The sequence below is a fragment of the Neomonachus schauinslandi genome, chromosome 5 (assembly GCF_002201575.2).
Source record: "Neomonachus schauinslandi chromosome 5, ASM220157v2, whole genome shotgun sequence".
NCBI lineage: Eukaryota > Metazoa > Chordata > Mammalia > Carnivora > Phocidae > Neomonachus > Neomonachus schauinslandi.
In genome coordinates, this window is record NC_058407.1 from 131,097,188 (window position 1) to 131,109,848 (window position 12,661).

Sequence of the window (12,661 nt, forward strand, 5' to 3'; positions counted from 1 at the left end):
CATGCATTCATCCATCCACCTACTCATCCATCATCTATCATCTGTTTGTCATTTCTATCCTATTATCTGTCCGTCCATCCATCCATCCATCCATCTATCCATCTGTCCTGACTGTCTATCTATCTAACTGTCTGTCTGTCTCACATACCTGAAACAGTCACTTTGCTACTCTTCGTGGCAGCCTGGTCCGGGGACGCAGAGGCTGAGGCATAACCAGGGAGGCCTGCCTTTGTTCGCAGAGAACAGGTGGTGAGAAGTCTAACTTTGCAGAGGGTGGCTGTGCCCATGAGCGGGAGCTGTGAGTGCCCGGTGCCGATGCCCGAGCCTGGGGCTGCTGGACAGGGTTGCCACCAGGCGGCAAAGGGATCCCGGAGGAGACTGGAGCGCTCACCTTCGCGGAACGAGATTTCTCTGTCCTTTGGTCTGCTTCTGTGGTCTGCATAGCTCTGTGGCCCCAGCAAGTGCTGAGGAAGTGGCGAGGGCCCTGCAGGGTGCCACTGTGGTCTGGGCGTGGTTCTCTTCAGCTGTCCGCAACCGTTCGAGGGTGTTTCGGATACGAAGGTGCTGGGTTATTCCACACGCAGCAGATACTCACTGAGCATGCGCCACACCAGGGACTCTTTCAGCGCTGGAACCCGGCAGGGAATGAAACACAGTCCTTCTTCCGTGCATTCGTTCAGGCCCCGGGAACTCACCAGTCGTGCCCTCGTGCCAGGTGGGCACTGTTCTCGGAGCTGGGGGTCACGGTGAGCAAGAGAGGCGGCCCCTTCCTTGGTGAGTTGACAGCCTGCCTGCAGACAGGGGAGGGGGCCTTGTCTCTCTCCCTCTCGGCCTGTCTCACCCTAGCAAACCTACACAGGTGCTGATACATGGCAGAAATCTGTGCCTGGTTATGTTGGAATGATACCCCGGTTCTGTGTTCTCTGGGGTCTGTGGGAGTCGTAGGCATGTGGTTTGTAAATCTGGGAGCAGGGCCATGTGTTATTCGGGCAGTAAGTAAGAGGATGGAAAGAGATGCCTTCTGTGTACCCCCTGGTGTCTTCCTGGTCTTGCTTCCTGTGCTGGGGCTCAGGACGCGGGATCACAAACCCCTTCTCCCTGGCTGGTGGGGATGGAGGACCTCCACCTGACAGGCATCTGGCAGTTACCTCTGACTTTGATACCGCCCCCCCTCCGCCGCCCATGAGGTATAGCCAGTGTAAGGCAGTCATGTGCAGTGGGGTTTCAGACATCACAGCAGAGGGTTGAAATATTGAACGTGGGGTCTGATGCAGAAGGCGAGCTTGCAGACATGCCCTTCCTGAGGGTTCTGGGCCCTGGGCTGATGGCACTCTGCTTCACAGACGTGCGGCATTGGCTCGAGCAGGAGCATCTAGAGGAATCTTGTGTTTCCTGAGTCCCTGCCACGCACCGGCCTCTCCTCCCTGCCCCGTCAGAGATGCCCGCCTGCAAATAGTGATGTGAGTGCCCCACAGGGGGAAAGTGAGCACCGCGCCCACCCGCCCCACCTCAGAAGTTTCCAGTGGGACCTGGCGGTCTGGAATTCGGCCTCCTTTGGAGCTTGTGGTTTATATTTCCGCCACATGGTTGACGCATGAAGCTATTTCCCTCAGTCTCTTGGTTTTGATTACAGTGTTTATTTCCCACGTTTGGGGAGTTCTGTGATGACTTGTTTGAAATTCCCCTTCATTATATATCGTTGAGCATTTGTTCTTGGCTACTTATCACAACTTTCACTTAAAAACTGGGACGACTTCATGTGGGAACCCAGAACATAAGAAATCCAAAGCAGCCTTAGCTGTTCACATAAATGATGCCATACCGCATGTGAAGGTAACTTTTCTCCTTCAAGGTAGCTGTGTGTTCATCAGTATAAATGAGAGAAGGTGGAGTGGGTGACGAGAGCAGGGACGACCATGGCCTCATATCAAGGACTCAGGCTCTGGGGTAACGTCGGACAGAGGAAAAATCTTGCCCAGGTGACGTCTGGTTAAGTCCGTCAGCAGAACCCAAGATGGCGACGTGCCTCGTGGTGATATTCTGTGGTGGTTTTGTTGCTGCCGTTTTAAGCTTATGCTGAACACCAGCTCGTAAAGAACAACGTGCCAAGCCTGTGCGCGGGCATGAACTGTAACACACACACACACACACACACACTCACATAACCCGTGAAGCCGGACTTTGCAGCATGCTGGCCGGTGTCTGGGAAGATTGGCAAAGGTTAAGTCTTTTATTATTTGCCTGTCAAGAGGGTAAGATACCTTTGTGGAACTTTCTCATCACGCTATAGGATAGGCTTTTGTAGCAAAGAAAATCAGGAGCAAATGTTATCTCCTGGGCCTCCATCCACATAATATTTTGTATATTTTATGGTATCAAAGAAATACTTGGGGTGAATTAGTCACTAAGTTCTAGATGTCACCTTAATTTTAACTGTTTTTAAAATATCTTTTAAATAAATATTTTTAAATAATTTTAACTCATGTCAGTGCTCATACTGAAATTCATTGAACAAATTCCAAAAAATACTTGTTGAACTCCTTCTTTTGGCAGGTATAATTGTAGCTACTATGAATAGGGCAGGAAACAAAATACAGTCCCTCATGTCTTGGTGCTTATGACCTCGTGGCAATGGACAGTAATTAACAAATAAGCCAGTACATTTTGGAGACAGGGAGGGTTTCTTGGTGAATTGGACGGGGACTGTGAGAAGAGCAGAATTCACCGAGGCGTCCCAAGTCTGCCCTGAGCAGTCAGAAGAGGGAAGGTGCCGAGAAGGGAAAGCTGTCGGATGGATTAAATCTGTCTTATTTGAACAGAATGCCCACTAAGCCTCCAAGTGGAGATGGACGCACGAGTCCGGAGCTGGGGAAAGGTCTCGGATGGAAATACAAACGTAGGAACCGTTAGTTTGCGAGTTTGGCGGTGGTGTTGAAAGCCAGGTGCACCGCGCAGTGAAGTAGACAGTCCGAGGACTTGAGCCCTGAGCCCTGCTGTTGTTTGTGGGAGGACGCCGGGGGAAGCGAGCCGGGATGCAGGAGGCCCCAGAGAGGCTAGTGTCTTGCGGGTAGAGGAGAAGGTGCTCGCCGAGGAAGGTGTAAGGGTGCTGCCTCGAGCCACCGCCAGGGCGGAACAAGAACAGAACCAAGGGTGGCCGTTCTTTGGCGATGCGGGCACATCGTGGGCACGTCGTGGGCATGGGAGCGCCCCTGGGTGGGTGCCAGAGAGCGCTGAAGGAGAGAAAGGAGCCGGCAAGTGCAGACAGTTCCTACGGTCTTACCGAAAAAGAGAAGGGAGCATGAATGAGGTGGCTGCAGAAAGATGAGAGAGGAAGAGAGAGCTTTCATTGTTGAGGATGGGACCATGGACCGGTCTGTGCTGGAAGGGAAGTCATCCCGCAGAGGAGGGAACGTGATGGTGTAGGAGAGGTGGGTGGCTTGGTCTGCTCGGGCTCCTGCAGCCAGCCCCGCAGATGGGCTTAGACCGCGATGTGTGTGCCTCAAGGCCCTGGAGGCTGGAACCCGAGGTTGGGTGCCCATGGGGCAGGTTCTGCTTTGCATAGGGCGGTGTCCTCACATGGCGGGAGAGCGAGGGAGAGAGAGAGCGCAGGCGCTCGGGTCTCTTCTCACAAAGGTTCACTCCATTACGAGGGTGCCAACCTCATGACCTCATCGAACCCTAATCTCCCCCCAAAGGCCCCACCTCTAATGCCATCACATGGAGGTTAGCATTTCAACATATTAATAGGGGTGGGGGTGCACAATTCAGTCCAGAGCAGAAGGGAAAACCATAAGGTGAAGAAGAATATTCTGGAAAGCATTTTGGGCTCTAGGATATTTTGCTGATGATGGAGGGCAGAATGGATGCACTGGTGATGCACAGAAGGGCTTGAGATTGGTCAAAATTAGGGAGAAATGCAGTTATATGGGAATCGGATTCCGAGTAGAAAGAATGTTCTACAAGTGTTGGGTTTCTGGTGACTGAGGTGAATGAAGTTTTAGGGTGTGATGGGATTCTCCTGTTGGTCTTCCAGGGGTAGGTAGAGAATTCCTGAGAATTATAGCCTCTTTTGGGGAATGATCTTTTAATCAAGTTGAAGCGATAAAGGCAGGAGTTCATTGGTATGGGGTTGGGTTGGGGGAAAGGCTACCTACCAGGGCAGCCCTGGGGCTCTAGCCTTGCCGCTGGGACGGAGGGAGCGCCTCCCCTCCAGGGTGGTGGGCTGCCAGGGGAGGTCAGCCTTCCTTCCATTGAGGATCGAAATGAAAGTCGAGATCAGTTTTGGCCAAAGCAATGGAGTTCTCCACTTGGTAAAATATGTCTGATTATTGCTGTTAGCATTAAAAGTTTTGCAACAACAAAAGGAGTGATGAACATGAAGATTATCATTAGATAGTATTTAGTATTAGATGCAGCATTTGCAAAGGAATATGCACAGAGCCGTTAGTTTTTGAGGCGACAAAATGAAAACACCTAGTTATAAGGGGTAAATCACTTGAAAAGCTTATTTGCTTTGTTTTCTTTTCGAGGCTCGTTTCAAAACCCTATGCATGGAGAAACTGCTGATTAAGCAGGAACAATTCTTTATCATTTTACTGGGGAAAAAAACAACCGACCTATTTATAAAATTAGCTCCATTCCATCTGATTCTGAAGTTGAAAAGGAAAAAATGCTTTAGGCCCACGAGGGCCTTTGATGGTCCCAGTTCCTGTAAAAAGCTAATTATTGTCACCATGGCTCTTGGAGAGACTGCAGAGCAGAAAGGTCTGTTGAAGCAGAGTGAGCACGTGGGGGAGGCTTCTTTGTGTCCAGATCCTTTTTCTGACCCCCCCGTCCCAGCCCCCAGAGAGGGAATATTCTCCTTCATGTTCCATTGGAAGCCGATCTCCCCCAAAGAGAGCCCTCCCTGCAGTTACTAGAATTTAGCAAATTACATACTTTCAAAGTTGAGAATCTGTCTCCTTTCCATTAAATCAGCCGAACTCAAGCTGTGGGAACCATATTTGCTTTCTGAAGTGTTTTCTGATTTTGACACTCAAAGAAATAATTTTCTTATTAAGTGGTTCCCTGCACTTTCAACATTGTTCTGACTTTGATCATATGATATAGTTGAGGTTGGAAATTATCTAAATTACTTTGGTGTTTTGGGAGTTTTCATGATCGTGAGTATGAAAAGAAATCATGGAATCACATGATTTCATGATGTGAACAACAACAACAAAAAAATCCCATCGATTTACATAATCTTCTGAGCACCCGAAAGGGGAGGAGTGGGGGGGAGGAGACCCAAGTTTGCTGAGCGGCTCCTGTGTGCCCCACACGGTGTGTGGAGTGAGCTCCTCTCCCACCGGCATCACCTGCCTGTGTCCTCCCTCCTCTCTCTGACCCCCCCTACGTCCCCCATGCACCTGACCCACTCCCCACTTTCTGAATGAGCGCTTGTTCCTGCCGAGCAGAGGGACAGAAGCAGGGAGAGAGGTGTTGCAGGCCCAGGTGGTGAAACGCAGGGCCGGATTCCTCAGAGGCCCAATGAGATGGGCATGCTAATTGGATTTGGTGGCAGGTCCTTGGTGACCTTCCCAGAGCACTCGTGTGTCGTGGTTAGAGAGGAAACCGGATTTAGGTCAGTTGAGAATGGAATTGAAGAGGAGGAATTTAAAAGCATAGACTCTTTTTATGAGAAGCTGAGTTCTGCAAAGGAATCCATAGCAAGAAGGTCAAGGAGCTTTGAAGCAGAACTATTTTGCCAAGATGTGAAGACTGACATCTGTGTGGGCCAATGGGGATAGAGCCAGGTAGGGGCACAGTTTATTTTGTGGGTTGATGAGGACTGCATTGATACTGAGATCTGGGCTATACCTTTAAACCTTTTTTGTATGCCAAGATGTGATCTCCTTTATTTCTCATGACATCCCTATTATAGAGAAGGAAAATCTCTACTCTTAGGTTTAGTGGCTGGGGCCTGCGGAATTAATCCGACCACAAAACAGATTAATAGGAGAAAAGGTTTATGTCGCATGCACAGGGGCCTCACAGAAGAGAAGTGAAAACCCAAAGAGGCCATTATGCTTGAGATGTTTACGTACCATTTTAACAAACGGCAATGCAGTATGGAGAAGTGAGAGACGAAGGAAAAGGGTTTGGGCTTTTAGGATGGTAAATTGTGGGAAGGTAAGTATAAGGGAGACTAATGGAACTTAAGGGTTTTTTAGTAAAGTTGGTTTGTGCAGACTCATCTCCTCTAGTGACAAGGGTTGCTCTCTTCCTCCTCCGGCTACGGAAGTGAGGAGGGAACACCTTTACGAAGGGAGACATGTGTGTGCAGTTTCTCAGTTGCTTTCAGCTCAAAATAATCCTACGCCAAAGTGGCATATTTTTAGGTGAATGTTCTGATCCCCTTATGAACGAGAGAAATGGCAGTGCCCCCATCATACAGAGGAGGAAAGCCAGTCAGGCACCTCAAGGACTCATCCTTCTACAGGATGGAACTGGGGTTCAATCCCAGATCTGTTCACCTACAAAGGTGCCTGCCTATCTGCTGGAGGACACCGTGGAGACTTCTGTGTAAGGTGTGTTCTCCACAACCATGTCATGAACAACAAGAAATCGAGGGAGGGATCCCTGGAGCATGATTTTCCTCCTGGAGTTATGCAAACACCGTTATGCCAGTTTATTGGGAATAGTGTTTATTAACTTCACACTCAGCATTCTGCCGGTTAGTTGGGGGTGGGGTCCGTACAATCGCTCGTGATCAAGGGCATAATACAACAACCTGAGTTTCCATGTTTTGCAAGGAGCAGTAATTCTGACTCTGGATGGTGGTACCAGCCGCCTGGTCATTCTAGGAAGAGTTGTCTTCCTAGAGGTAGCTGTAATATACTAAGATGTCACGAACCGAAGAATTATTCAGCTCGCAGCCCCAAAGTTTGATAGAGGGCCTGCTGAATTTGGCAACGCGTGATGTGGCATCGGAAATGCCATGGGAAAATTATTCAATATTGGACGCTTTTGACAACTTAATGGCTGCCTGTTCCCAGGCTGAATGGAACTCTGGAAGGCATTTTCTTTTCACCGTCTCCAAATGCATTTCGCTCTGCAGCAAATAACGTGTAGCTCTGGGCCCTTCCTTGCGAAACACAATGGAAAGAATCAGTTTAAATTTTATTGTCTGTTGATAAATACTTGGTGCATTATTTCAGCCAGCTCTAATTGGATTTATTTTTAAACTCGGTTTCTGCAAATTGTACTGACAGTAAACAATAAAATCAGATGATTATTCTAATACAGAAAACATAAACACAGCAAAAACATAAACACAGCAAAACTGCTTGTACGGCCTCGTCCTGGCCTTTTAGTGCCTTGGCGGATTGGCCGGCCCGTGTGCTCTTGCTGGGGATTTATAGGAACCTTGCAACATAGCAGAGCGCTACCCCAGCTCAGAGAAGACACTTGCCATGCTCATTGCACAGTCTAAAATATTTTTAAGATCGATTCTTCAGTTATAATATGAGGGAGCTTTGTTGTATTTCAGAATTAAATCAGGGCACAAGGCATGCCAGTTGTGTTCTGGAACGCTTCAGATCCACCAATGCTGTGACCTAAAAACCCGGGCCACATACGTTGATCTCCATCCTCCCATTGATACTGTGCAGTGTCCTCCCCAAAAGCAGCGGGGACTTTGGCAGTCAGGGCATTTCTCACCCCCTCAGTGGCGTGTGTTTTGCCCTGAAACCTGAAGCATGAGCTCAGTGCCTGGCTGGTTTCCCTGGTGGACGGGGAGACACTGCAGGCGTGCTGGGCGCTGTGTCCCAGTCCTGTCCCTGCTCCTGGGGGCTGACACACGGCATATCCTCAGCAAGGGGCCTTTCGTGGAACTCCACAGCGTGGGTGTCGGTGTTCCTTTGGAGGCTGCGGTGTACCTTCATGTTCTTTGCGCGGTCTGTCCAAACGGCAGCATCTCTGGAACATGCCGGAACCATAAACGTTCGTGGTTAATGATGATTTGCTTACAGAAGGGGGAGTGCCCCGAGGGATCTGAATTCCGCGATCTTTCCATTCAGGGGGCACATCGAGGTTAATAGGAACACGGGACCTTCTCAGAGCCTGCAGCTGAGGCTCACAGAGCAGAATGTCCCATCTTTCTGGGAGTGTCACAGAAGGCAGTGACCACAGGTGTTCTTCCTCGGACTTGGGAATTGGGAATAAAGGGGAGGTTTGAGGAAATAGGATATCGGATGGTATTGGTTACTCCACGCAGTCCTTTGAAGCACTCACATCTCAGAGCATTGTCCTCATGTGAAACGTCCATGTATTGAGCCAGCATCAGGTGAGTTCCAAATACTTGGTTAGTCTCCTGACAGATATCTGAAGTCTGTTCAGAATTATGGGCACAAATCTGTTGCCTCTGTCTCACTGATTCTTTTTGAAATTTACTTTCAAAAATAAAATGAAATTCTCAGTAGCCGATCCTACCACAGAGTAATCCTGTTGGAGATAATCACTGGCTCTTTGGAGGAAATAGATCCGTTTTTCTTCAATCAGACATGCTAGGGAGAGCCTGCCATCCCCTCTGGCCAGAGGTTCACACGTCTGCCAGAGGGATTGGATTTTACCACCCTTTTTATCCCGTGGATGGTGAGCCGAATCTGTGTCTGGCTGCAGAAATGTTCTACCCAACTTAATGGATGCGTACCACAAATACTTCTCGTCAGCCGGGTGGTTTTTGCAGCATTCTTATCTTAGCAGGAATGGATGCAGTTGAAGTTCATTGCTGTTCTTTTTTTCCCCAACAGGTTCTTAGCATGATAATCAATGCAGCTTACAAGCCTGGAAGGGTATTGAGAGAATTACAGCTGGTGGAAGATCCACACTGGAATTTTCAGGAGGAGACGCTGAAGGCAAAGTAGGTGTTCTCAGTCCTGGGAAACAAGGCTCTTGTAATGGTTAGCCCGCTACTTTGAAACTCGTCATTCCTCTTCTTGACACAGCCCACAGAAATGGGAATAAAGGGGGAGGACTGTCATTCTTTAGTTCTGTGCGCTACGTACAGATTTATTGGTGTTTCTGTTACACGGAGTTGCCTTAAGCCTTGGGATTCCGGAACTAAAGGAGAGATTTGTTTAGCTGATACTTTATTGTGTTAAACATTCAGAATCAGAACTTCCTGTGATTCAGGGCCAATAGATTATTTGATCAGAAGGGGAACAATTATAAGAGAGAGGATATCTGTTATCATCATTATATGTTATTCATTAACAGCTCTTAATATTTGATACTGTGAAGAGCTTATGCCAGACAGTTAAATGTTCTTTGCTCTGAGAGTTGACAGTTTTAAAAGATAAAAAGAATCCATACCTCTGCTTGGCTTTGGTTGACGGGCTGTGGGTTGACATGGGAAGAGAACCTTGTTTTACACTCTCACACCCCTTCACTTCTTTTATTTGCAGATAGGCTAACTGGAGAGATGATGTTTTGGCTTTGCTTTGAGGTTCTCGAGCTCTGAAATTGATAGCACCCCCTCTGGATCGATAAGCTTGAACATGGTAGTTTAGAAGGCAGATAGAAGAAGATCCATTTCTCAAGATAATTTTCTTTCATAATTGCTTTGACTTCTGGTCCTTGGTGTTCATTTAGCTTTTCAACAGAATAGATCTTACTGGTCAACTTCTTGTAGAACAGTGTCCTCAAATAGCCTTTAGATGTGACATTTGGGAAACGATAACTTTTTTGAACAGTGAACCACGTTCAGTGGCTAGAGTGTGGCTGAGGCCTCCTTTAAAGAAAGTACCTTTCCTGTTTGTAGTGAAAGTTGAGGGATGTGAAATGGTTTGTTTGACCAGTAGTATTCTCCCGTGTGGTTAACTTACTACCCTGGTATGGAGTAAGGATGGTGAGATACTGTTCGGCTGCTCTCCACTCATCTGTTCTCCACTCAACATTTCTTTTTTGAACACATCTGCAATTTTAGACTCCGTGAACATCATTTGTGGTCTCATGATGCTCTGCCAAATCACAGAAGTCAAAGGGAATACATGTTAACTGGGAGAACGTGTATTTGTATGAAGTGGCCTGTCACTGAAAGGTGGTACCGTATTTCATCCTTCCCGTGAAGTATTTAAATGAACCTCCCCTATAAATGACCTGAAAGGATATGATTAATGGGAAAAATTAATGATCTCTTTCAGTCATACTAAGTCTTTTCCTTCTGTAATTACTGTGGTTTGTTAGTGTTTTGCTTTTTTGTTTTTTATAATAGAAATGAACGTAAGTCACTGTATTTATTTCAAAAATAAATAAGTAAATAATACAATAAGTAAATGAGCCCCACCTGTAGTGCAGAAGAAACCAGAGCAAGGCTTTTTCCAGCCGAATGTTCCATATCTTTCTACTTCATCTGAGGGGGGATCAGCAGCAGCATGACATTTTCTAAGGTTTAATGCATAGGAACAGTGGTGGCCGAAAACCTGAGCAAGTGTATGTACTGAGAAACATTTGTTTTAAACAATTTCTGTAAAATTCAGTACCTCCCAAACACACCTCACGGATAAGGAAATAGGACAACTACAAAAATCTTAAACCCCATTAAAATCTCCCCTGTTCGTAAACAAGCCAGAAAGTTGCCCCAGGTACCAAAATGACAGGGAGAGTTAATTTTGCGGTGTTAGCACTCATTTTCATGTTGCCAAGTCGATCAGAGCTTTTATGAAATTCAGCCCGATACAATCAAAACCGACACGGGGAAATCAGCCCTGGCTGATCGTAAAGGCAACGTATTACCTATTAGATCAGATATGACAGTGAGTTCCTTAGCCAGATCTTACGAAGCAGCTTATAATGAGAACGTGTCTGTCTGTGAGTGTGCTGGATTACAGTTGCTAATGATGACAGATTTACAGGTGGGAGGGGGCGTTCCCGTTAGGATACTATGTGTTGAGTCACCTCTTCGCTTCTGATGTAAAACGACAACTTTTTAGATCTTGACAGCTTGCGCAAATGAGAGGAGAGAGCCCCCAGCTTCTTCCCATTTTCTTGAAAGGCTGAAATGCTTTCTGTCGTGAATAAATTAACTTCCTGAGCGGGGGACCTGCATTTAAGGCATTCTCTTGTTTGGGTTGTGGTCTTTGAATGATAGTATCACAAGGAGTGCTTTCAGGAGGAGAGGACGTGAGCTCCACGTGAGATCATGAGATCATCCACCCCTGGGGCTTGGGAGGGCTGTCACTGAGCATTGGGGTTTCTGACTGGTACTTCCTCTTCTGAAGAGAAAAGACCCATTTCCTTGAGAGGATGGAGATGCCATTAAAAAGGTTTGACCTGTGCATAGGAGAAAAACTTAACATCGTCACCTTTTGACCCTTGGTGATTTTTTTTTCCTATTTATCTAACAATCATACCTTTTATACTAAAAGAAATTATTGCATTATTGAACACCATGTAAGGACTCTGTATCTTGAGTCTTCAACGTGTATTGAAAGGCAAAACTGGGGTAGCTATGATGCCAAAGGGAAAGTAGATTCTCATGTAGTTCATTTTAGCAGTCCTGGGAAAGAAGATTGTTTCTTTCCGATGAACTTAAGTATACTAAATTGACTTACATTATTTTGAATTTCAGGAGGAGGAATTTAGGCTATACCTTTGGGGGATAAGAAAAAAATTCCAACTCTGTGCATCTAGAGACATTTACATGTTTTCCAACATGTTCTAGAATCTTCTTGGGGGGAGAAAGACTGTTAACTCTGCTTTGAGTGGCTTTTGTGATCATCTTTATAAAATCCAGGTGAAGGCTTAATAGATTTTCCCAGTCCTTTGTTATAGTTATTCAGAATATTTAAAGAGGAAATGTGCTCTTTAAATTGGAGGGAATGAGACTTCCTTATCACTTAGGCACACGCAAGGAAATTCACAACTTAGAGGTGAGTCATGCTTGGCTCTACGGAAATGATATTTTGGTTTCTTTTTCATAAGCAATTACTGATTTTTTATGTGTTTCTCTTTCACTTTTTTTGGTCTTTTACTCATGCTCCTATTTTGTGGGTAGCCAGATGTAATATTTGGCTGCAGAGTGATTTGTGTAGGAAAGGATTCGTAAACAGAGACTTTCCACTGGAAAAAAAATTATTAGTTGGCTCATTTGTCAGTTTTTACCTTGCTCAGATTTGTGCACTTGCTCTCCTGAAAACGTATGCCATAAACATTATGGGAAGCGGGCGGCTGGACCAGTTTGGGGAGCACAAGCCTGAATTTCTGCATGAGCTTAAGTTCATCAGGTTACGGGCGTGTTGTTTCTGCTGCAAACACAGACCAGTTTAGGATGTTCTGAATTGGATGGGGTCTTTCCAAACACACACACACACACACACACACACACACAGACACACACACACCCTTTATTACACAGAGTTCTCATTCCTTGAAATGCAGGAATTCAGAAAGAAGAGAGAAGTTTCTGAGGGGTTGAGTATCCTAAGACTGGAAGCCAGTGAACCAAAGTGTTGCCCATAGTTCTGATGATCAGGAAGATTTGACGATGAAGGAAGGAAAGACTCTCTTCTGAAGGAAATCAGGACCATATATCACAGTTGCTAAGGAGAAGAGTGATGGTCTCACAGCCTGTGAAGCTTCTCTGTCTTTGCAGAGCTAAATTCTTCCTTCAGTATTCGAA

The 12,661-nt window shown here is 46.4% G+C and overlaps 1 protein-coding gene across 1 annotated transcript in view; it reads left to right on the forward strand.

The window, feature by feature from the left end:
* The window catches only part of SFMBT2 (Scm like with four mbt domains 2), a 202,799-nt gene that overhangs the window by 168,936 nt on the left and 21,202 nt on the right, over positions 1 to 12,661 (forward strand). Inside the window, exon 15 of the mRNA XM_021696759.1 lies at positions 8,793 to 8,902. Coding sequence (XP_021552434.1) covers positions 8,793 to 8,902 — 110 coding nt within the window. The remainder of the gene's footprint in view (positions 1 to 8,792; positions 8,903 to 12,661) is intronic.